Source organism: Strix aluco, chromosome 9 (genome assembly GCF_031877795.1).
Source record: "Strix aluco isolate bStrAlu1 chromosome 9, bStrAlu1.hap1, whole genome shotgun sequence".
Classification (NCBI taxonomy): domain Eukaryota; kingdom Metazoa; phylum Chordata; class Aves; order Strigiformes; family Strigidae; genus Strix; species Strix aluco.
Genome location: NC_133939.1, coordinates 11884186 through 11907646, shown reverse-complemented (window position 1 = coordinate 11907646; position 23461 = coordinate 11884186). Strand labels below are relative to the sequence as shown.

The window sequence follows — 23461 nt, the reverse complement described above, 5'->3', positions numbered from 1 at the left end:
TTTTGGGGGCCTTTGTACATCTGCATGTTGTTGTGGTTGGTGCAAAATGCATTTAAGGCTGCTACTACACACAGATGTGAACTTTCCAACAAGGGTGACCATTCTTCTGCACAAGAACCGTTACTTCACTGCCGGACTAACAGAAGATGCATAAGATATGTGAGATAGTCGAGATGACCCAGTTAAGCAACAGGGTGGCTCACTCTTCCTATGCTAATCTGTCCTTCTCCACCCGCCTGTCTTCCTTCTGGCTCTGACCCACCTAGAATTAACATTATAAGCACTTAACGAACCTCTACATTAGTTCTATGTGTAAACTCAAAGGCTAATTTTTAGCAAAACTTCATTTTGTACATTATGTATGGAAAATAAAAATTTGCACTAAAAAAATAGCAATTGTCTCCACCTTGGACAGTCACAGGACAGAGCTATGGGTGAATTTCTACATAGCAGATATTCCTACCGGGTCATAAATCTGCACAAAAAGAAGGCTCGGACTGCAAATTTAGCTTTTAGTAATAAAGTAAGAACTAGCAATATACTTATGCTAGTATGTTATAGCTATAAGCTCACAATGTAAAATAAAGCTACTTGACATGAGAACTGAGATCACTTGGTTGAGCATACTGGGCTGGACTGAACAGTGACTAAGGGCGAGTCAGCACTTTTCTGACTTTTAGATAAAAATGTGCATTTAGTAGCAGCTTAGATGAAGAGAAGGCAAGAGGCTGGTGGTCCAGGGCTGCCATCAGCATAAGGCCGGCATCAGAGGAAGCACAAAAGCAGAAATTAGAGAAGTCAATCTAGAGCAATGTGCAGTAAAGGATACAGTATAAGTTGTTCTTTTTCTTCTTTCTTGAAAGAAGAAATGCTGGTTCCTCAAAAACAGTTTGTGGGAAAAGATTTGGTTTTTGAAAACAGCACTAAATTTGTTGAAAAGTACTCTTGTAACATTTTCAAAATGAAAACTGTGTTTCAGTACAAATTTACTTTTTACTTCAGTTTTTCAAACTGTCTTTACAAGAGTTAAAATTAAACCTTTTCAAATGACTTGATCTTAACTGTCACAGAATGGAAAAAAAACCATATTAACATAAGAGGTTGTCCTCATTTGGCAAAGGAAGTACTTAGGAGGAGAAATAAGATTGAAATTATATTGAAACAATGTGGAAGCCGTATTCTTATTAACAAATGGCAATCTTTCCCTTCTCATCTCATGTTTCATCTGTGTTTTGACTATACTGTAATTTTGAGGACTGGTTTGTATTGCATACTCATGTTGCAATCATTGTTTATTGTGTTGCTGTTATATAACATCTTCTCTAGGCGTACATACTTAATTCTGATCAGGAGATTAAAAAATATGTCGTATATGAACACACATAGTCCCAATGGGAGATGGTTCTAACAAACTCAAGGAGACAAAAATGGTGAAATTACTCTTACAGACGTAAACTAGTTCAGAGAAGGTATGTTACTTCTGTGCCCCGAGGGCCTGTGCTGCAATAGAGGCACCTGTAGGAAAACAGCAATGATAATGGTAAGTGGAGCCGGACGCATAACGTGTACATCACCAGACGCAGTGGTATTCGGAGTCCAGTTTAAGAGTCACCTAAAAGAAATTCTCTTCCTGGCTATGCCACGTACTTCCTTTGGGGGATCTTGAGCAAGGTATGTTTTGACCCCGATTTCAATTTCAGCCACTAACTTTTCAGTTAGTCCCCTGGCGACCGGGACCTAGATTTTTTCTGGCTGACCAGCCTAACTTTCACAGGTACTACGTACTACGCTGCTACTAATTCACAGAATCTGACATTTTCAAAACCTTCTTCCCTTGTACAGCTACTGCCCTTTCCTGAATGACCTATATTTAACTCTGGGCTCATATAAGCGTTGCCTCAGGTGGCACCCTCATTTCTCAGGCATGCTTGTGACAAAAACACAAAACATAAATAAACCTGCCTTGCATCATGCCACTCTGAGCCTCCGCAGAGGGATACGCCTACCAGTGACATGATTCAGAGGGGCAGAATGGACATCCGGGAGACTTCAAAGGGCAAGGGATAGGAAAAGGAACAAACTGCCTTTCCTTCTTAAGCTGAGCATAGTAAAGTTCATGCCAGGCAGCCGAAACGCGGGGTAGGCGCTGTCCGTCTGGGGGCAGGGCGAGGGCGATGCCCCCTCCCCACAGGCCCCGGGGCTGCAGGCGCGCTCCAGCTGCGCTCCGTGCCGCGAGGCCCACTCACGCTTCCCTGCCGGGTGCCGACACCTGCACTGAGCGCCAAGGAAACACCGGTCACGGCCTAACACGGGGGGTACGGCGGGGCGGGAACCTCCGCCAGGAGAACCCACACGCAGCTCCGCGGCCCGGCCCCGCCCCGCCCCGCCCCGCCCCCCCGCCGCGTCGCTCTCCGCCAATCAGCGGCGCCCTCTCCTCCCGCGCGCCTTCCCCGCCCCCGCCCTCTGCCCGCCGCGGCGGTGACAGCTCGGGCCGCCCGGCCGTCTCGCGAGAGCGGCCGAAGCCTCGCGAGAGCGGCGATGGCGGCCCCCCCGCCCCCCGCAGGCGGCGCTCCGCCCCGCGGCCCTCCCGCCGCCGCCGCCGCCCCCGCCCGCCGCCGCGGCCGGATCTGTCTCTCGCTGGCTGCTGGCTGGGCGGTGGGAAGGGAAGGGAGAGGAGAGGAGAGGAAGGGAAAGGAAGGGAAGGGAAGGGGGGGCGCGCTCGGCCCTGCGCACTGAGCGATGTTTGTCCGCCATCGCGGCGGAGGAGGAGGGTGAAGGAAGCGCCGCTGCCGGAGCGAGGGGCCTGTGCCGCCGCCTCGCCCCTCGCCGCTGCCTCCCCGCCCCCCCCCTCCCCCCCGCCTCGGCCCGGCTCGGCCCGGCCCTCTCGCCCTCCGCGCAGCCCCGGGGGCCGCAGCCCGGAGTGAAGGTCGCCAGCGGCCTCCCCCGCCCGGCCCCCGGCTCCGCTCCCGGGGTCTGCCGCCCCGCCGCGCGTCCCCCGGCGTCCCTCCGGACGGGAGGCGCCGCCGCCGCCGGGCCCGAAGATGTCGAACCTGAGCAAGGGGACGGGCAGCCGGAAGGACACCAAGATGCGGATCCGAGCCTTCCCTGTGAGTACCGGGCCTAGGCCGGCCTGAGCGGCCGCGCCAGGCCCCGGCCTCCGCCTGCCCGCGGGCCCCGCGGCCTCGCCGCCCTGTCAGCCGCGCCGTGTGCCCGGGGCCGCGGGGTGGCGAGCCGGGCCGGCCCCGGGCAGAGGCGACCTCGGGGCTCGGAGGGGGCCGCGGCTGCGAGCGGTGCGGGGTGAGCTGTCAGCCGGCCGGCGGCCTCGGGCCCCCCCCGTGCGAGTTGCGGGGCGGGAGCGGGATCTCGGGGGAGCAGTGCTCCCTGCCGCACGGCGAGTGGGAGGTGGAGGAACTGGTCCCCGCGAGTATCGGCTCCCTCATCAGTCAAACAAATCAATTATGAAAATCCACGCGCGGCACTGGGGGGGCGGGGGAGGGGGCTGGTTTCTTTGTTTTCAAGGAAAAGGCCTCAGAGAAGGAGTCGAAGGTTATATGCCTACATCAACAAAATGAGTTAACCCCGGAAGGGGGGGGTATTTATTTATGTCTTCTGGAGAGTTTCCTCTCGGTGCATCTGTTTCGTTCTCTGCTCTGTAAAAGAGGCTATAAGTCCTATGATTATAAGATTTAGGTGGCACGATGCCAGGTGTTCAGAAGAGGTTACTATAAACATCTAGACATGGGTAACTTTCATGCATGTTCGGTAGAGCCATGAGCATGCCATCCCTTTGAGTTAGAGGGGAATGAGCCAGATTATTAATTTATACTGCCATAAAGCTTGCTGTGTTTTGACAGTTGGTTCAATTAAAGCTTACAACAGAATAACAACTACAGTACTATTAATGACATTGAGGAATGAGAGAAATAGAAAAGCTTCAGTCTACCAGAGGATGGCCAGGAAGTGTGTATGTGTTCATTGCTGCATACGTTAAAAAGAAGATACTTAGTTGAGTCACTGGCTTTTAAGGTTTAGCGTTAACTTTTTGATGCTATGTCTGATCCCAGCAGGCAGTAGTGTAGAACTAATGTGCCTTGCCTTTATAGAGAAACTGGACATACCTGTTTATCTTATTTCACTGGCAAAGAATCTATCAATATATTTGCTTGATCAAAACTCTCACTGATGAAATCGGAGAATTCTTTATATTCTCAACAGCTGGCTTAATCATAGCAATCTGATATATACTGTTTTCCCCTTACTCCTTCCTCTAAATCACTGACAGTTGCATTTAGTGGTAAAAGTCAAAAGAAGAAAATGGGCTATGAAATTACGAATTTTATCTGATGAAAGGTTTTTGACCTCAAAATTGCATTTATTTCTTTTAACAGCCTTTTTCAAGAATGTCAATTTTGTTAGGACTTGTTGGATTATAGAAATAAAGAAAAAAAACTTACTGCAACGTGGCCAGGGCTTTACTAACAAGTAGTAGGAAAACCCGTACAAAAATAAACCATAACAAAACCAATATGTATGTTTTATAACAAACTACACCAAAAATATAGCAGTCTTTTAATCTGATAAACAGATTGATATATTCCAACCGTGAATATGTAGATGTGGGTCAGCCAACAAAGGCAGACTTAACAATGGGATAAACTTTAGTTTGTGTTTTACTTTTTTCACCATTTCTGTAAATAAACATATGAAGTTAGTTGGGGGGTGAAGAATGCTCGTACAGAGCCCTGCCCTTACATAAAGTTACACATTGTAATCAGGTTCCTTTAGTCTGAAACTGTTTTTGTTTGCATTGTCTTTCTTTTCAGTTGCTTAAAGAATGTCTAGATGAAAAGGTTTTTTTAAAATCTCCTTAATTCAGTAAGTAAATAGGCATCAAGGCCTACAGATCTTAAATGTTTGGTGACATCTGTTGACAGAAATTTTTCAGGTGTTCCCTTCAATAGATTTTCTAAGAGATTTTGTTGACAGTCCTGTTGATAAAGTGTTTATAGAAAAGAAGCATGTACTTGGTTGAGAGATTTGGAGGGGTTTCTCTTTCGTAATTGCAGAATGCAGTAGCCATAGTTCATGTAAAAATCTTAACGTGAATTTTGCAGAGGCCTAAGTGGTTGTGTAGCTTTGGTCCTGCAAATAGTGCCGGTGACTGCAGTGGGATTATTCATGTCAATGAGATTGCATTTGTGTGTGGGATAGAGTCTATATTTAGAAAGTGTACTATTTGTACTTCAGCTACTGATCTTCACTCTTTTATCTCAAATTTGGTGGTTCTGTTCTTTAGCTCTGAATCAAGAGTGCTTCCAGAGGTGACTTTGTAGGCTGCTTCAATTTGTTTTCTTATTGATCATCTTTCCTCAGCAGGTCTACATGGTTTAGATTAGTTCGCTTCTTGCATGGAAGTAGCTATTTACTATTATGTTAAATTAGAAGTAGCCAAATTGGAGAGGTAAGGTTCCTGGAACATAGCAATATTATGGTAACTCCCTCCATGCAGATTCTGTCTCTTTGGTGTTTTCTCTTTTTCATTATATTTCTCTTATTGTTGTATTTTATGGTAGCTAAAGGAAAGTAAAAATAGTAATTTGCAAAATAGTACTACTCCAACATTTTCTTGTTCTAATTTACTAGAAATTAAGCAGAAATTGACCAAAACATTTTAAAACCACCCATGTTTTACCTGGAGATCTTAATGTTTTGGAATTATTGATGGCAGATTATCTGTCATCCCAAGTGTCCGTTAATATTTGCTAGCTCCTGGTATGTGCTCTGATGTGGTTTTTCTTACCTCAAGGGCAATGACTTTGAGTACATGGGGTACTGTTTTGCTGAAGTGGGTTTGCAGAGTAATCAAAAGTAGTTGAGGAAAACAGTTTTCTATACATTTAACCAATTTTTCTGTTCACAGAAGAAAAAAATGCATTTCTTTTGCTAATTTAAGAAGTAACTTACTAAAAAGAAGTTTCTCATGTTCTCTTGTTGGGCTTGATTTAGACAGTAATAATCTTTGCATCAGAAGTAGTCCAGATGAGGATGCATTCTTTATTGAGACTTCAGACTTGGGTGGGTTTTTTTAAACCTAGAAAGAATAACAGAAGTAATTTTTTATGGCAGTTTATTGTATATTCAGTAGAGCAAACTGATGAGGTTAAGCTTATGCAGTTAGGTAACCTTATGTACCACCCTAAGTCTTCCACTGCACTTTCAATAGCCACTTATGGTACTTTTAACACCTTCATGATGTTCTGCAGCTGTTCTGTATTTGTATAAGGTGTATGCAAATAGCATTTGGAGTAAAGTGAGAGATGAAAAGTTGTGAACGGGCTTTTGGGTGAGTGTAGGTTCTTTTTTCTTAAGCAATCTTTAAACTTTCTTGTTTCAAATTCATACACGCTGCAAGAAATAGGAATATGTTGTGGTTGGACACTAAAAAGAACACCATTTGTGGAATGTCAAGTAATTGTCAGTGATGTAAGTTGGGTATAGTTTGTAAATATTCTATTTTTAATTTTTTTTTTAATTTGGAGGAGTGCAGTAGTATTTTTGCTGAACACACAGTATGTGCATTATATGAAAATGCAGGTTTGCTACTCCTACAAAACATGGATTAATTGCACCTGTTTTGGAGAAGTGTTGAGGGTTGTCTTCTACCCTTCCCTGGTTTACAGTACTCTCAGGGTCTCAAATTGGCTCTCATTGCTCAACTCTCAGTAAGCCCATTGCTGCTGGCTAAAGGAATACTTTAAAAGCTCTCAAACAGGCTTGCAGCAAATCTAATTTTAAGATGATTTAGTTAATCTGTGAAAAGTGGTGCCAAAGAATGCTAGATTTTCACTTAAAACTTTTGGAGAAATATGATGTCTATAACGGAGATCTAGCACGTATAAATTATGTTTCCGGCAAGTGTATTTGAGCTGTTGTGCGGTGACTGTTTAGGTAGTGGAAAATAGTAGCCCTAAATGTGTTTTGGTGGAGAAGTTGTACAAAGTAAAAAATGCACATTTCTTACAGAAATGAACAGTATGTGAGAATTCAGAAAGCATTCTGTGAATTCATTTTCAAAATTTATACAAGTAATGTTCAGCTATGTTGAATTAACTGTTTTGCAAGAACTCCCAGTGCAATATGTCAGTTGTCACCATAAAATTGATTGGACACATCTTTCTGAAAACCAGCATGACCCAATGTAGGTTATTGGGTTTGATCTTTATAGTTGGGGGCGGGGTGTGGGGGGGTGTTGAGTGGTTTTAATAATTTTCATTTCCTGCAGAGCTATCTTTCCTCTCTAGAGCAAAATAGTGTTTTGCCAGATCTCAGAACTATGCTGGTGGATCAGTATTACATGGTTACATTATCAATTCTGGAGAGCATTTAGAGAGATTCTACACATGCACTTGAAATAGGAGTCTTTCAAGAGTGTGTGTGTGTGTGTATATATGTGTATATATAAAAAATTCACTGATCCATTTTATTTGAAATACGTGTGCCCAAGAAAATTCTCATTTCATCAGGTCTTGTGCAAAAAGGCAGACAGACTTTTGTTTCTTTCAACCCCATTTATCAGTTGATGTTATGCCTTCCTCAAAGAAAGTTCTGTAAACTGAAAAGTGAATGGCTTCAACTCTTCCATGAGAAAGTATTAAGACTCATATTTTCATTGCCACTGCTCCTTTCTCAGAGCTAGCAACCACTTGTTTTAGGCTTTGTGTAGGCAGAAGGCGCTTTTTTTTTTTTTTTCTAAGGGAATGCTGACTGCTTCTGTGGTTTGTTTCGAATCTCGGGGAATTGGTGATGCAAGTTGAGATGAGGTTTGTTAAAATTTATGCTTCAACCTGAAGTGTGCGGATCCATCAATTCAAAAAGTTGATGTGAATTTTGTGTTTTACTTTAACATCTTGCAACAGATAGACCATAGAAAACACATTGTACTGCGGTTAAATTTTTAAGTGTTCAGATTATGTAAGCAGTACATATATTTCTGCTTTGGTCTATAACCCTTAGAGCATGTGTGCTGTCTTGGTGAGTGAATGGAGAGGTATGGAGGATGGGATGAGGATGGTTTACTGCAGGCTTTTTCAGCTCTGATTAAAATAATGTAAACCCACGGAGTGTTGCAAGGCCACCTAGTTAACTTAATGTTTTACACAGCTGGCTTTGTGAATCCTGATTACTTTATATTCTCAAACATGTTTATAAGAGCATCTTAGCTATTAACCCATATAACATATACAGTAGTAATAATTTAATGTTCACAATTAAAATTTTAGCAGGTTTAAAACCTAGAAATAAAACAGACCAAAAAACTAAACCACTTTATCTTATTCAAAGGAAAAAGGTGTTGTTTTGGTGTAAATTACAGAAATGTACAGAAATACTTGCTGTTTACTGGACAGTAAATCTTATGAAGTCCTTTCAGTTATCACAGATTATTTTTTTTAATGAAATGCTATGAGCAGACTGAATGCCCTTAGAATTTTAAGAGATGATAACACTAATTCCAAGGTAGACTTTGAGCAGTTGTAGGTGGTTTTTTTTGTTTGGGGTGTTTTTTTAACACCCTGTACAGAGTCTTTTTTAGTTGTGGTCTAATCTCATTAGAATTTCTGAGTTCTGTAGATGTTCAGGTTTCAGTTGCAAATTTTCTTGTTTTTCCTTGTTAGTTGGGTCTTAAGTGCTGAGCAATCATCATTCCAGTTGGTATGAGTTTTGAGGAAGTGCCTCTGCATGGCGTTGGAAAGAGTACTGCTTTTTATGTATCTTGCCCGTATTTGAAATTTGCTTGCTTTTTGTGCAAGAGTGTAAAGTAACACCACTAGCATTCTGTTAAGATTTTTATACTAGCTAATTCAATCTGAGTTTTTTCAAGTGGTTTGGTAGGTTTCTCCACCCCCTCATTCTTGTGTTGTTTAATAATGCACTACTATACAGGAATTACTGTTTTCCAGTGGTAGCGGTAGGTAAAAGGGATTTATGAGAGTTGCTATAAAACTGATCAAGAGTTTCTGGTATTCTACATAAAGAGTTATAATAATAGTAAGTAACATAAAAACAAGGGTTTTTTCTAGAAAAATTACTAGTTTTTCAAAATGTTTCTTCTTTTAATCTCTTCTGGGCAGGTGTACATGGCACAAGTGGCAACACTTCTCATAATTTCAAATAGGTACTCTGAAGTCTTTGGCTTTGATCTGTAGGACAGGTAGTCTTAGTGCAGGTGCTTTTAAATTGTCATCACCATGACTCATCTGCAGCATCTGATAATCTCTCTGCATGTAGTGAAAACGTTTTGTGATAGACTGGGACAGATTTTCTTAAAATAGTTTGGTTGAGTCCATTCATAAAATGCACCGTGATTCTGTTACAGTCCAAAATAGGTTCTTGACCTTGTGCATATGATCACTGGATGTTATCTTTGGTTTCCAGTAGTTATACATGCGGAAGATCAACTCTCGAGAAGTGAGCTCGTGTTTCGCATTCTGAGGCAGTTTTTTGTGGAAACAAGTAGTAGGAAAGTACTGACTATAGCATGGCCAAGCATCCTTTTTATCATATGATTATTTTATTTTTCTGAAGTTCAGTTAAAGCCACTAGAATTTTTAGATCACTAAGGGTTCTTTTGTGAAGGTGCAAGTACTGGCCTATCAGCAGGAGTAAATACCGTTAAGATGACTTAACAGAAGAACTTCCATATCAACATTTTTAACATATGCATTTTAGGGAAGGAAAAAAGTGAATTTATTACCTAAGTACAGCAAGGAGGACAAAACTGTAATAAACATTTACATTTGGATGGTGCTTGCTGTGGCGTTGCCTAAATTCTTTAATTAGTTGTGCATAAAATTAGTGTTTGAGGGCTGAAACTGTCTTGCTTGTAGTTTAAATAAGGTATAATAGTATGCAAAATGTACAGAGATAACTTGCTTTATTTGTTTATGGTTATGGATGAGGTGCATTTGTGGAAATGCCAATTTTTTGTTTAATACTAATGAGAATAAACAATTGAAGACAATAACAATTTAAATTATGTGATATAAAATTGGATTAGCTTATATCATCAAAAATTCATAACATTCATTTCTTACGCTACACGTACAGGCTGTGTGTGTCTGTTTCTTACATTTGTATGTGAAGAACCTTTATTGAAATAAATACTTTCTTTTTACTTGCACACTACTTTTGTTTTTAAAGTGTTGGTAGTGTCTGAGTGGACCTATTTTTTGATATTACATATGTGGATCTAGTTTCCATGTGTAGCTCTGGATTTTTGGTTTTTGTTGCACTCGTTTTGGTATTAGTCTTGCTCTTCCAGGCACTGCTGCTTTGTGCATCCGACTATGGCATACGCGCTATATGGTGCAAAAATCCCCCGGGAAAGGTTATTGTCAGCATGCAGTGGTATTGATTATCTGTAAATGTATAAGTGATTTATTAAGTGTATCTTCCTTTCCGTCCCTGAAGTAAGCTGAGGAAAAAAATTATCCTCTGTGGCCTCTGCCTACCATAAAATTTTATCTTTTCTTTACTATACAAGTTTTTGAATTGTTAGGCTGTTATCATTATGGAGAAGCCCCCAAAGCCTCTAAAGGTCCTTCTGCCCCCCCCGCCCCTTTTCTTCCTTCATCCCTCCCAGATTGTTCATTGTCTTCATTGTTTTGAAATGGCTTCAGGAAATGTGTCTACAGTCTGTATAAATTGATGTGTATTTCACAGATTTCTTTAAATAGTGTTGATTTTTGAACAATTGTATAATATTGAACTACTTGTAGGTTAATTGAAAAAACCCAGAAATAACTCCTGGGGGATTTGCATTGAAGTTGAGTGGGCAAGGAATGGGCCATTTGTGGTTCAGAGAAGCTTTCTGAATCCAGGTCATCAAGGCTGGGAAGTTAATGAACTAATGGAGAGATGATACCCCTGAGGAGACTCTGGTGCCTTCCACAGAAAGTATGGATGTGCAGAGCAGCGTTGCTCTTTCCCCTGGCAGTTCTTAACTGGGGTTGAGGCACGCAGCATCTCTGTCATTCTTTAAAGTCATTATAATGTTGATATTATGCAAGTCATCAATAGAAAAGATTTGCCAAAAAACCTCATTAATTTGTCTCTTACGGAACTAATGCTATTTATTTCTACTTTGTAGTGTTGGGATGATGGTCTTGAAGCAAATAAAAGTACAATCACATACTGAATCAAAGTTTTAAACTGTTTTGACTGAGGTTAGAAAAAAATAAATATTTCTGTGATTTAGAGTTAGGAGTGATGTGAGTAGTAGGCTGGGGTGTAATAGTGCTGCTTCTGCGGACAGTGACCCATCCATCATCTGTTATGGCAGTTTAAGACAACCAACTGCACATTATCTGGAATGTTGCAGTCCCACACTCGGGTTTTAAAAGGAGATGAAGAGAGTCAGGGACCTAAATCCTATTGAAATTTGAAAGTTGCAGCAATTTTTAATCCTTGCTAGTAAATCTGGTTAGGTTATAGGCAAACAAACAACTTACTGCTCTTAAGTCTTTAGTAAATTGAAAGTAATTTCCATGGAAGAGGAATGAGCTACCTTCCTTCTACTGCAGTGTAAGAGCCTGCACATGGCCAAGTAAGTTGCTTTGAGCAATTCTGCAGCCAAATTTACTTTGTGGTGGTTTGCTCATAGTCACATAGTGCTCATATTTTGAAAGCGTGTCCTTGTCTGTTCTAAGATTTTATTGCAGTGGAATGCTCAATGACCTGAATGAACTTTTTAGGATCTGGCCCTCATCTGTAAATGGGGAAGGGTATGCCCAGTAGTTTATAAATTACATAATATAATAAATTATTAAATTATAAAATTTTGTATCACTGTTTCCACTGTCATTTCGCCTTTGACAAGAGGCTGTTTGACAGCTATGGACACACAGCTGAGCTCTTGAAGTGTAGAACTACCTGTCTCTCCCCATGCCTTCTAAACCTCCAGGGTCCTGCTGACAGCTGAGAGGAATGGTTCCACTCCCAGAAATTCAGCTCTTCTTCATTCCATTTCTACTGTTCTAATTAGGTTCAAATATTTTCTTTTAACACAAACTTTGTTTAGGATAGAAACCTTAAAGCTATTGTATTTCTTTCAGGAACATATTTCCTGCTGTTACACAAGCCTTACAGAATTTTTTTTCCATGATTTAATTTGAGTAAAGTTGTGTTAGGATTGCTACTTCTAAAGTCAGTCAAGAGAACTCTGAACTTCTCATTAGTCTTCAAAATATTGATAATAATTTTTATTCTTTCAGGCAGGAGAGATGAAGTAGATAGATTTTTGGTGTCAAATCTTTGTATGTATTCCTCTGTTTCATTCAGAATGGATTTGAGTTAAGCAATCCTGACCCAATACACTCTTTTTTTTTTCCCCATTTGCACCTTAAGTAATCAATACAACTACTGAAATAAGCTAAAAACTTATTTTGTATCTGAAAATGCTTCTGTTACCTTGCAAAGTTAAACATGAAAGGTCAGACTTTCTGAAGTGTAAACTTAGATCTAGACTTCAGCTGTAACAGTTTCCAAATTAGTAAGAGAAGTTTCAGAGGTACAGACCATTCTTCTTTACTATTGTTAGATTGAAGTGTTCTTAGGAAATAAGTAGCTTCATTATAGGTGTTTTATAACCCTCCTCCATTTTCAGGCACTATAGTAATGAGCACTGTAGAAATGTCATTGAATGTTTTTAAAAGAACCTTGGTTAATAATACAGGCAATGTCACTATTTTGGTTGTATAAGCACTTCCATTCTGTAGCAGTGACAACTATCTTTTGAACTAGAACTTCCTATATTTAGCCTCTTGCCAGTTCAGTTCTTCTAGAAGCTTGAACAAAACCAGTTAATTGTTACCTTTTAAATACAGCTTTTTTAAAAACAAGTTTCATAACATGATGACAGGTGAGCAGAAGCTTGCACCATGACAAGGGGAGATTTACTCATTTAGAGAGTATTTGGTATTTAAAAAGTCATTTATATTTGTCTGCAGATGCTGGGGAAAAAAAAAAAAGTAATTTAAAAACTTGAATTTCTGTATTTTTAATTAAATACTATTCTGCTATCCTCTTTGGGCAAAGCATGTAATTCTAGAATAAAGTCCCTAGTGTAATTAGTAGCATCTTTGAAAGTTTATGTTGAAAAGGAGTTAATTTTGGTCTGTTTTCTTTGTTTATCCCCAGTATCCAGCCCTTCTGGAGGACTAAAGCATGTGTGTATTTCAAGAGGTTTGGGTCTTGTGGAAAATAAATAATAAGACATATGAGTGTATAAGAGACAGAGGTAAACTTTGTATAAGTGATCACAGATACAGTGTTTACTGACTTTGATTATCCTATGTTGTTAACTTAACTTCCTGATACAGTTTTTATACAGAACCTTAAAGACTGGTCTGTGTGAACCCATATATACCAATAAGTGAATGAAAAATGAGGCTGGTGAGCTATCATTCATTTTTCATTGACCCACTCAGACAAGTAATATTCTGGTTTTATATGTATTAATGAGAGTGACTGCTTGAAGGTGCATTTTGTAAGTTGAGCATCATAAATTGCAAATTGAACCCATAAGTTGATTTTTTTTTTTAGACAGCATAATGTAGTTTGTGGACCACCCTTAATGGACCTTCAGGAGAGGAAAAACATAAGTCTTGTCCACGGACTTAATTATTAACATGTCATGCAAGAGTCTGCATCTCTAATAGAAAAATTGAAAGAATTGATAAGTTCGAGTCTCAAGGGTGTTAGAGAATAGTGAATACACATGGATCTTGTTTTGAATTAAAGAGGTGGTGTTACATACTACACTTCTGCTATTTACTGCTGACTAAATATGTTGTCATCTACAGTTGGGATATGCTGTGAAACCATTTCATGAAAGACTGTTGACCTTAGTCTTTGTGTATATGTTGCTTATTAGTAGTTACAAACACTTAGTACGAGTTAGTGTTGGGAAAGTGTGCAAAGGTCTGTAAATGGAAAGATGTCCATGTTCACAGACTCAGCACTCGGTAATTTTGTGTTTCAGTTTATATTTAGTTGTCTGCCTCTCCAGGTTGTCTTCATTGTTTTTGCATTTGTGAAAGAAATTAAACAAAAAGTTTTAGATCTTCTGCCTTGTGTTTATTCAGTAACTCATGACTGCTCAAATATACATAGTTCATAGTCACAGTTTAGATGAAACAGGTGTTTGGGAAGAGTTGTTTTTCTAATTTTTTCCCCTTTCCTCCAGGATATTATGTTCCACAGATTTACAAGACTGAAGTTGAGGAGAGACATTTGGGAGAAATTAAGAAATTGTATTAATAAAAGTTGAAATCTAGAGTAAGTGAGGTATGTTGGCAGTTCGGGATTAGTCTCATTCGTTTGAATCAGTTCCTAAAATATGAAAGAGAAATGAGTTTCATATCTTTCTTTAAATTTGTTCAGTCTCTTAAACATGTCAAAACTGTTGCTGCAGTATGACATTTTCCATTAAAGACTTGTTTTAAACTTTTCATATAGGCTGTTAAATTGCTATTGTGTGGTGAAGCTCCTGTCAGGTCTACCTATAATGCAGACAAATGTTACCTTTTGAGAGGAGGAACAAATCTTTTTTCCTGGGCTTTAAGTTTACTAGAAAAGGAAGTTCTTGAAGGATATTACAGTTTGCTGTAGAGCTTATCAAACCCAACCAACCAAACCCCTTCCTCTTCAAGCCCCCACCCCAAAGCAGCACTTGTTTTGTGATGAGAGCAGCAGTGCTGTGGGACAATGCCTTGGAGGTAGACCAAATCTGTCAATCACTACGCAGGAGGTATGACTCCATCTTTCAAGGAACAATCACTTTTTAATCTACTTACCTCTTCCACTCCATGCTGGCAGAATAGCTTTTCATTGCTGCAGAACCCATTTAGGCAAAGTAGAGAAGGAAGGGGTTTTGCCTAAAATCCTGCAGCCCTTGGGTGCTTCAGCTGACAAAGAGGATTCCCTTTTTTGACTTAATTATGTGTTCTGCTTGCTTCTGCTGAGTAAAGCCTGACAGAGCTGGGAAGGAGAGGTGAGTATTACCTTTCCTGCATTTCTACTACTGATGGAGTATTGTCATGGAGCCTGCCTTTTCTACAGAGGCTTGAGCCTTTTTTGGGGTCAAACTAGAGTTGATTTTTCTCTTGGCCTTTACGGGATTACTCTTAGCACTGATTACTCAGCTCATCTTCTGAGCCTGGAATGGAGCATGGTCCAGGCCATGAATATTCCTTGCGGGAGGAATCTGGAGAAGTTTTGCATAGAGATTGCTCACCCAAACAAGGATAAGGCTTGAATGTCAAGGGATGAGTGAAGAACAAAACACAGATATTAAAAATGGTATCAATATTTAATGTTGTAAATGATCCCTGGCAGAAGCCATAGGGAAACTATAGGCATAGATTCCCCACCACCACACACACCCTCTGAGGGAGTATAATAGTGTAGTAGGCATTTCCTGACGCTCCTGGAAGATGTGGATAAAACTGGATCATCATCTCCAGTTGTTGTTATAGGTCGCCTAAGAGCAAAAGCCTAGTTATTAGGACCAGTTCTGGTAGCACATTGCTATGACTTCCCTGTGGCTCTTTCAGCAGATGGCCAAAGTGGAGTAGTAGCCCAGATGCAGGAGAACAGCAGTAAGTTAGGGCGTCCCTTTCTTCATGCTCCTTCTCTTAGCTTCCAGTCATGTTTTCTGGTGTGTAACAGTCAACTTATTCAGATAATACTTGAGGAATTTTGTGCCTAGTGGTTTTGGTTGTTCAGAGATAAGTTGTTTTTATTTTTGAGTCTGTGTTATGGAGTTGTTTGCTTCTTGACATACTGATGTTTCTTAGGCAGTGAGGTGTAGCTAGGGTATCCTCTTCCAGATATGCTTCTCGCTGCACAGTTGTGAGAACTTCAAAATTCAGAGAAGTGTGGATATTCAGCTTTTCATTTGTCATTAATAGGAGTGCATTTTATCTGCTCTGTAGTTGAAGAATATGTAGTTCCCTATGTTAGTATGTCATTTTTCAGAGATATTCTTGGAGCAAACACTAGACAGTATATCTCTGTCATTGTAAATTCTTGTCTTTTAAATGAACAATATCGGAAGGGTTTGTAAAAATTCAAGTAGTGATTAGGTTCTGAGGCAGGAAATGTGCTGCTCTTGCCCTTTCTGGATAACCTCAGCCAAGCTTCATTCAGAATGAAGGATCCAGGCTAAAGATGCCGAGTTGTTGTGTAACTGACTATTTAATACCATCTTGATGAATGCCCTGTCTTGAAATGGAAGTGAAGACTGTTAGTTTTGACAGCCTCCCTTGCCTCTTGGACTGTGGGTCAGGACTCCTGTGGTGGCAGTTTCAGATGGCAGCAGTCAGCTCCTGCTCATTTTTTCTGCTGAGGGATAGGAAATGGGGGAGTGAGAACAGACTGCAATTACTAGATGCAAATGTTTACTCCCAGAGCTGCTAACTAACTTTAATTGTCAGTATCCACTCACTTGCTTCGAGGCAAAGAGCATAAACACTTGCATTCTGTAATTTCAATTGGTTCTCATTCCAGTGCTTTGGGGTATTAGACCTAAAGGACATCATGGAAAGGAATGAGGCAGGTGATGGTTGTGTTTTTGGAAGTTTTGAGAAACACTGCTCTGCAGTAATTATTTCCAAATTGATCTGTTTCACCTGGTAGTGTATAGAATCGTGATAAACACTCTGTGGCTAGTCTGTAGAAAAATTGAGTAGTAATGTTTACGACTTTTTTAAAGTAAAAATGTCCTGCAAGTGTGTTTACAGTCTGTTTAAATTTCTGAGAATTAACAATGACCTGTTTGGTCTGAGATCTTTGAGAACTTAATAGAACTTGTCTAGAGACTCCTTCTGCAAGAAGGCTGAGAAACTGTCTCTAGTCACTAGTCTTGTGAGTACTAGGTTATGTGCCTCCTAGTTGGTAAACCTCTGTGGATACTCCTACCGAGATTCTGTAGGACACGTATTACCTCTTCCTCACTTCCTTCTTAACCACCTATCATTTAAGAAGACTAAGTAGCTACTTCAAGTAAAAGTAAGCTGGTGTATGTAAGCCATCAAGAATTCAGCCAGGTCTTAACAGTTTACTCCTGTAGCCATCTTTCATTACAATTCACAGCACTTCAAGCATGCTTATGTAAGAGGAGCAGCTTCTGTAGTATTGAGGGCAAAATGACCAACTGACAAGAATATGAAATGAAGTTGCATTCAAAGGAAACAGTGATGTAAACTAAATTGTATAGAATGGAAATTACACTCCAAAGTATTTATTCCTAGGCAAAGTAATCTGGACTTGCAGCAGTAGGTCAGGTCTGTTTGATGTTCTGTGTGAATCTGGGAGTTTTAGTGTTGTTCTTTGACTGTAGTTGGTATAAGCTAGGGAACAAATACCTGCTTCCACTGGTGACCACAAGGATTTTGTTGCTCACCTTTCTTATCCTGCGATGCGTTTCAGTTGGAAGGCTGGTGGTGGCGGTTTTAATAGGTCACACTTACTACAGGAGTCCTGGTTTTCTGCCTTCCTCAGTGCACAGCTGTAATACGTATCACCAAATCACAGAATGGTTGAGGTTGGAAGGCACCTCTGGAGGTCATCTTGTCCAAGCCCCCAGCTCAAGTGGGATCACCTAGAACCAGTTGATCAGGACTGTATCCAGACAGCTTTTGAACATCTCCAAGGGTGGAGACTACAGAACCTCTGGGCAACCTGTGCCAGTGCCTGATCACCCTCATGGTAAAAGAAGTTTTTCTGATGTTCAGAGGAAATCTCCTGTGTTTCCGTTTGTGCCCATTGCCACTGGTCCTGTCACTGGGCACCACTGAAGAGAGCCCGGCTCCCTCTTCTGTACCCCTCCCTTTAGGTGTATTTATATACATTGATTTGATCCCTGCAAGGCTTCTCTAAGCTAAACAGACCTGTCTCTTGTAGCCTTTCATCATGATAGATGCTTCAGTCAGTTATCTTTGTGGCCCTTCACTGGACTCTCTCCAGTATATCCATGTCTCTCTTGTACTGGAGAGCCCAGAGGTGGACACAGTACTCCACATGTGTCTCACCAGTGCTGAGTAGAGCCCTTGACCTGCTGCCAACACCCCTCCAAACATGGCCTGGGATACCATTGACCTTCTTTGCCTCAACAGCCCATTGGCTTGTTGTCAACTTGATGTCCACCAAGAGCCCCGGGTTCTTTTCTGCCAAGCTGCTTTCCAGCCAGTTGGCCCCAGCATGTATTAATGCATGGGGTTCTTCCTCCCCTGGGACAGGATGTTACACTTCCCTTTGAACTATGTGACTAGAAGGGAGATTTTAATATTTTGTATGAAGTTACATGTTAATACGAAAACTACTGGAGTTTAGCTGTTTGCCCCTTTTGATTTAGGGAATGCTGATAAAGTTACTGAAAAGAGGTGGTGGCTGTAGTCTTGGCTTCTAGGAGGGAGACACTGAGAACTATATTCAGGACTGTTACTATCTTTACTTGCTGGTGTTGTGCTCTTCAGGTGATAATGGCAATAGATTGATGGCAGTGGTAGTTTATTCAGTCTTGGTGATTTTAATAGGATAGACAAGCATTATTAAAGAAAGGGCTTGCATGTATCTGATCCTGCACTGTGGCAGTACTGTGGAATAAAGGACCTTTTGAGTCCTTTGCAGAGCTTTTTTTTTTTTGTAAAACAATTGCACTTTCATGTACACTGATATTTTAGTCTAATTTCCTCAAGATGTACTTCTGCTACACTTTGAGTTCAGATGTTTGTGTTCAAGTTGCATCTTTGAATTATTAGCATTTGGGCAGTGGTTCGTGGAAGTTTTCCAACTAGCGGCTTCTTATAAACAGCTATCTCTCCTGCCAGTAACAGACTTGCTCTCTCTCCCGTTCCCCAAGAAAAGTAATTCCTCTCTTTGGACACTGGCATCTTACTACCTGAGTGTAAACACTGCTGAAATTAGTGAGGTTTTGCTTTTGAAAGCTTTTCTCAGCCTGGGTGTTTGGGTTTTTTTTCAAAGCACCAGCAGAAGCAGTAATCTAAATCTTCAAGAATAGAAGGCACAAGCAAGGCAACTGTATTACCACTGTGGAGTTTGCTTTTAAAATAGTACAACCATTAGAAGAAATCTGGGAATGAGCATGGAAAAACATTTGGACTCTGATCCTATATTCATATTTGTGCAAGTGGATCACTTACAGGCTTTGTTGTTGATAGGGATCTAGAGAGTTGCATAAATCTTCACTGTTGGCTCAGACTGGGGCGTTAGGATCACAATTCTCTAATAGCATTAGAGATGCCTTTGTACAGAATTCTAAAAGATGCCAAAATGTTCTAGTAGCATCACAAATTTCTTTGTTGCTTAGTTGTTTGGGTTTTTTTTTTTAAATCTGCATACAAGCCTGACTTAAGGGAGGTGAAAAGAGATGAACCTGTGAGTTAAATAATCCAAGTGTAGATTTAGTCATTGTGATTCTTATATAACTTTGAGGATAATGATACAGGAAGACCTTTTAAGCAGCGGAGAGGAAATAATAAATTTTTGCTAAAGCTTTACTGCATTGACTTACTGTCTGATAGAGTGGAGTTATTTAAAGTATTAGGAGTCTTTGCTTTGTTAGGAAACACTGCTGCAAATAAGCTAGCTATGCTAGGTCTCTTTTGGGAGACAGTGCTCTTCTAATTTCATATCCTAGAACTCTAGCAAACCTGTTCCCACAAAACCCCACAGATAGTAATCTAAAGCAAGTCAGTAGCAGAATAGGAAGCTGCACTGAGAAGCAGTCTTTCATGCTTAATCTTAAAAGGTAGTAAGATAAGTTTATAATACTATTTCAGATATTTCTATATATTTAAGGAGTACACATCTCCATAGGATAAAATTACCTTTTATGGATCTTTCTTGTGCTTCCAGAGCAGTTAGTGATTTGTCAGTTGTTTAGTGGCAGAAAGCTCTGTGCTGATGTTTGTATTCATTGAGGTTGGAGCAAATAATGCTACAATCATTCCTTCATTTTTATAGCATTTAGATTAAAATAAGAAGAATTAAACAGTTCACTTTTAGCTTTTTCTTGAACAGATCTGAATTATTAGATGTACCACTTATCTGCAACATACAGAAATGTTTACCAGCTGACCAACCCAGAAACAGTAATGCTGTAATATCTCTTCAAACTAGCGGCTGGTGATTTGCCTGTTTTATAAAAATCATACTTTTTTTAAAAAATACAGTGAGTGATTAAATTGCGGTTGAGATAAAAAGGCTGCCACGTTGGCTGGGAGATTTTTTTGATTAGCAAGGGGAGAAAATGGCATTGGGAAGTGTGGTCTGAGTTTTTGCCTTGTTTGAAAACAAACCCTTGTTTTTTTGAAAGAAAAACTGAGAAGCTTTTACTTGGATTGCTTTCTGCAATTCTAAAAGGTTGCCTTCATTATCAGTACTTGTAAAATTGCTTGTTTGGGAAGGCTTTATAAAATAATTTCCCTGAAGAGGCACTGACATAGCAAATGCAAATTAAAACGAAAATAACTGACCTTTCAATATTATACATAGCAGAATAAGCAAAAGGGGAGGGGGGCAATGTTTCACCATTTTTCTGTTACTTTTGAGGTTTTGGTTTTGCAAGATAGAGAGTTAAGAATTTTTCAATGTGTTGGTGATTTTTTTATTTTAGATATACAATGATGTATTGCTTAAGTACATACAGATCAGTAGGCTAGTGGATCTGGTATCAGACAAATGGAAAAAGTAGGATAGGATTTTTTTATCATGAAAATATTTGTATTTAGCCAAAACTCCAAAAGACAAGGAGGATGGAAGTGTGCATGTCTTGTTTTGATCTTGTTCAGCAGCCTGTTCCCTCCCAAGGCAGTGATTGGCTTATCCCTATTATGAGCTGTACTTTCATGCCTAGAAAACTTGATATTTTGAAATTGCATGCAAAAATGTACTTTTGATGAAAAAAAAGTTCTGCTAATCATTGTGTTTGATTACAAATGCAGGCAAACCTAGTCTTCCATGTCTTTCCTCTGTTCACTTAGTGGTTTTTGACTGGAAGGGAAGGGAGAGGTAGACCATGGCTGGTCATGATTTTCCTCTCATGTCATACCATTATTCTTTGTTCTTTGACTACTTTCAGATCTTATTTTTAAGGCTGCTTTGACAGTATTGGCAGACTCGGGGATATTTTCTTTCTCCGTGGTAATTCTGGGAATAGTGGCTTTTTTCCTCTTTAGCCTTTTTCTTTAGATCTAAAATGCCAGTTCAGTTCCTTTTTGTATAAACTAAACCAAACTTAACTTTAAACACTGCATTTTAAGTTTGGTTCAATTAAAAAGTCGAGCTCTTTCAGTTGAGTAGTGGAAGTTGGCTAAATCACAAACTTCAAGCAATACTGACATCTGTTATTTTGTTGCTATACTTTTTTGCCTTGCCAGATACTGCTTTATCTATAAAGCATCATATTTTGAAGCACCTTTGCGTTGGTAAAGTACAATTGTAAACTGATTCACACTAAGCACTAGGTGGTAGAGTACAAAAGTTGGTTTGCTGTTATATTGAGACTATTTCTCCTAAGAGTTTCTCTCTTTGAATTTTTCTTTATGTAGTTTTTATTTGGTGTATTTACAGAAGTATATAGTGTCAGAATAACAGATCAAGTGGATGCATATTCTGCTTAGTGCTTGATGCATATCCTGTAACAAGTTATTTAACCGTATTTGTGCAATGGAAATATATTCACTGCAGATGTTAATTTTGGACCTTTGTGAGGTTTTTCAACAACACCTATAAGTATTTAAATTGTAGGCACATAATTCTTTGTCCATTAGTACATTACTGTAAACAAAGAATACCTAGTTATCTCAAGCAGATGACTAAGTTTGCTAACTCTGTGTCAGACATTCTCTTTCATTGTACAAGTTGATTTGGGGTCTGGTTAAACAGATCAGTGTTGCAGTACTATTTATGAGGTACCAAGTAGCTCGGTTGTTAACACTGGAGGAAGAGTAGGGAAGACGCTCATGTCTAGGATTACCTGCCTTTCCACCTGCACACGTTCTGGAGTTGGGTTATGTGGATTTGCAGCTCTGAAGAAGAAAAGCATTAACCTTTTCAAAATTCTGATTTTCATAACTGTCTTGAAATCCCTGCTAGTTTCATAAATATATTTTTCTTTTGATCAAGTTTGAGAAAACTAGTGATAATGAAATCCATAAATTTTTGAAGAAGTAATTACTGCTCCTAAAGTTACAACTTCTGAACATAACTTTCTGTAGTGATCTTTCTTGATTCTAAACAATCATGTATTGTTTTCTTTTTACAGATGACTATGGATGAGAAATATGTGAACAGCATTTGGGATCTTCTAAAAAATGCAATCCAAGAGATCCAGCGTAAGAACAATAGTGGTCTCAGTTTTGAGGAGCTGTATAGGAATGCATATACAATGGTGTTGCATAAACATGGTGAAAAACTCTACACTGGACTAAGGGAAGTGGTCACTGAGCATCTAATAAACAAGGTATGTCATTTTATGAATTAAAATTGAAGTGACTTATATGAAAGAATTCTGTATAGTTATTTAAATAACAAAAAAAATTAACTTTGTTATATTATTATGTTGTTTCGTGTTGAAATTGTATTGCTACCCTCAAAAATGGTAGGTTAGAGCTAACATCAGGCTTAAATGACTTCATATTCCAGATACTGTTTATTGTAAGTTAGTGATGGAGGGTGGGACTGTAGGAAGTATTTGAAAGTTTCTAGCAGGAAACTTTAGTTGAACCATAACTATTGAGAGCTGGGAATTTTGTAAAAAATGTTTGTGGCCTTTTGGTGGTGTTTGACTTTCTCAGAACAAATTTTGATTTGTTTTCCAGTCAGTTTTCTCATCTGTGGAACAAAATACCAATGTAAGAACCTGTTTGTTATGGGCTAATGAACTAATTCACAAGTTAATGAGAGAGTTGTGCTAGGATTATGCTATTTAAAGAGGCAGTAAGCAATGTACAAAAACATCAGCTCAGCAACAACAAAAGTCCTGAGTAGTCTGCATTCTATCATTTCAGCCTTTTCAAAACCATGTAATTCAGTCAAAATGACATGCAGAAACTTCTTGTTTCTGAAGATGTCTCATCCGAGAAAAGGGCTCTTCACATCTTGTGATAAAGCATGGAACCACCTCTTCAGTCTTTGTGAGGAACATTTAGGGTTGATTAATAAGTATGTCATTGAAAAAAAGTTAAAACTCACTTTTTAGGAGTCCAGATAATATTTAGTGGTAATAGGATCCTAACTCTAGGGAAGATGCTTTACTTACTCCTTGCAGTAACTAACATTCATAGCTGCCTATCTTTGAAAAGACATGCATGTCCACTTTGATCCCATATACTGGCTGTGGGTCCAATTGGAGTAGCCGATTTTTGTCCTGTTATTATAA

General features: G+C 39.7%; 1 protein-coding gene across 1 annotated transcript in view; it reads left to right on the top strand.

The window, feature by feature from the left end:
• The first annotated feature begins 2603 nt into the window (after positions 1-2603).
• The window catches only part of CUL3 (cullin 3), a 59510-nt gene continuing 38652 nt past the window's right edge, over positions 2604-23461 (top strand). The window contains exons 1-2 of the mRNA XM_074833702.1: positions 2604-3107; positions 22346-22543. Coding sequence (XP_074689803.1) covers positions 3042-3107; positions 22346-22543 — 264 coding nt within the window. The 5' untranslated portion in view covers positions 2604-3041. The remainder of the gene's footprint in view (positions 3108-22345; positions 22544-23461) is intronic.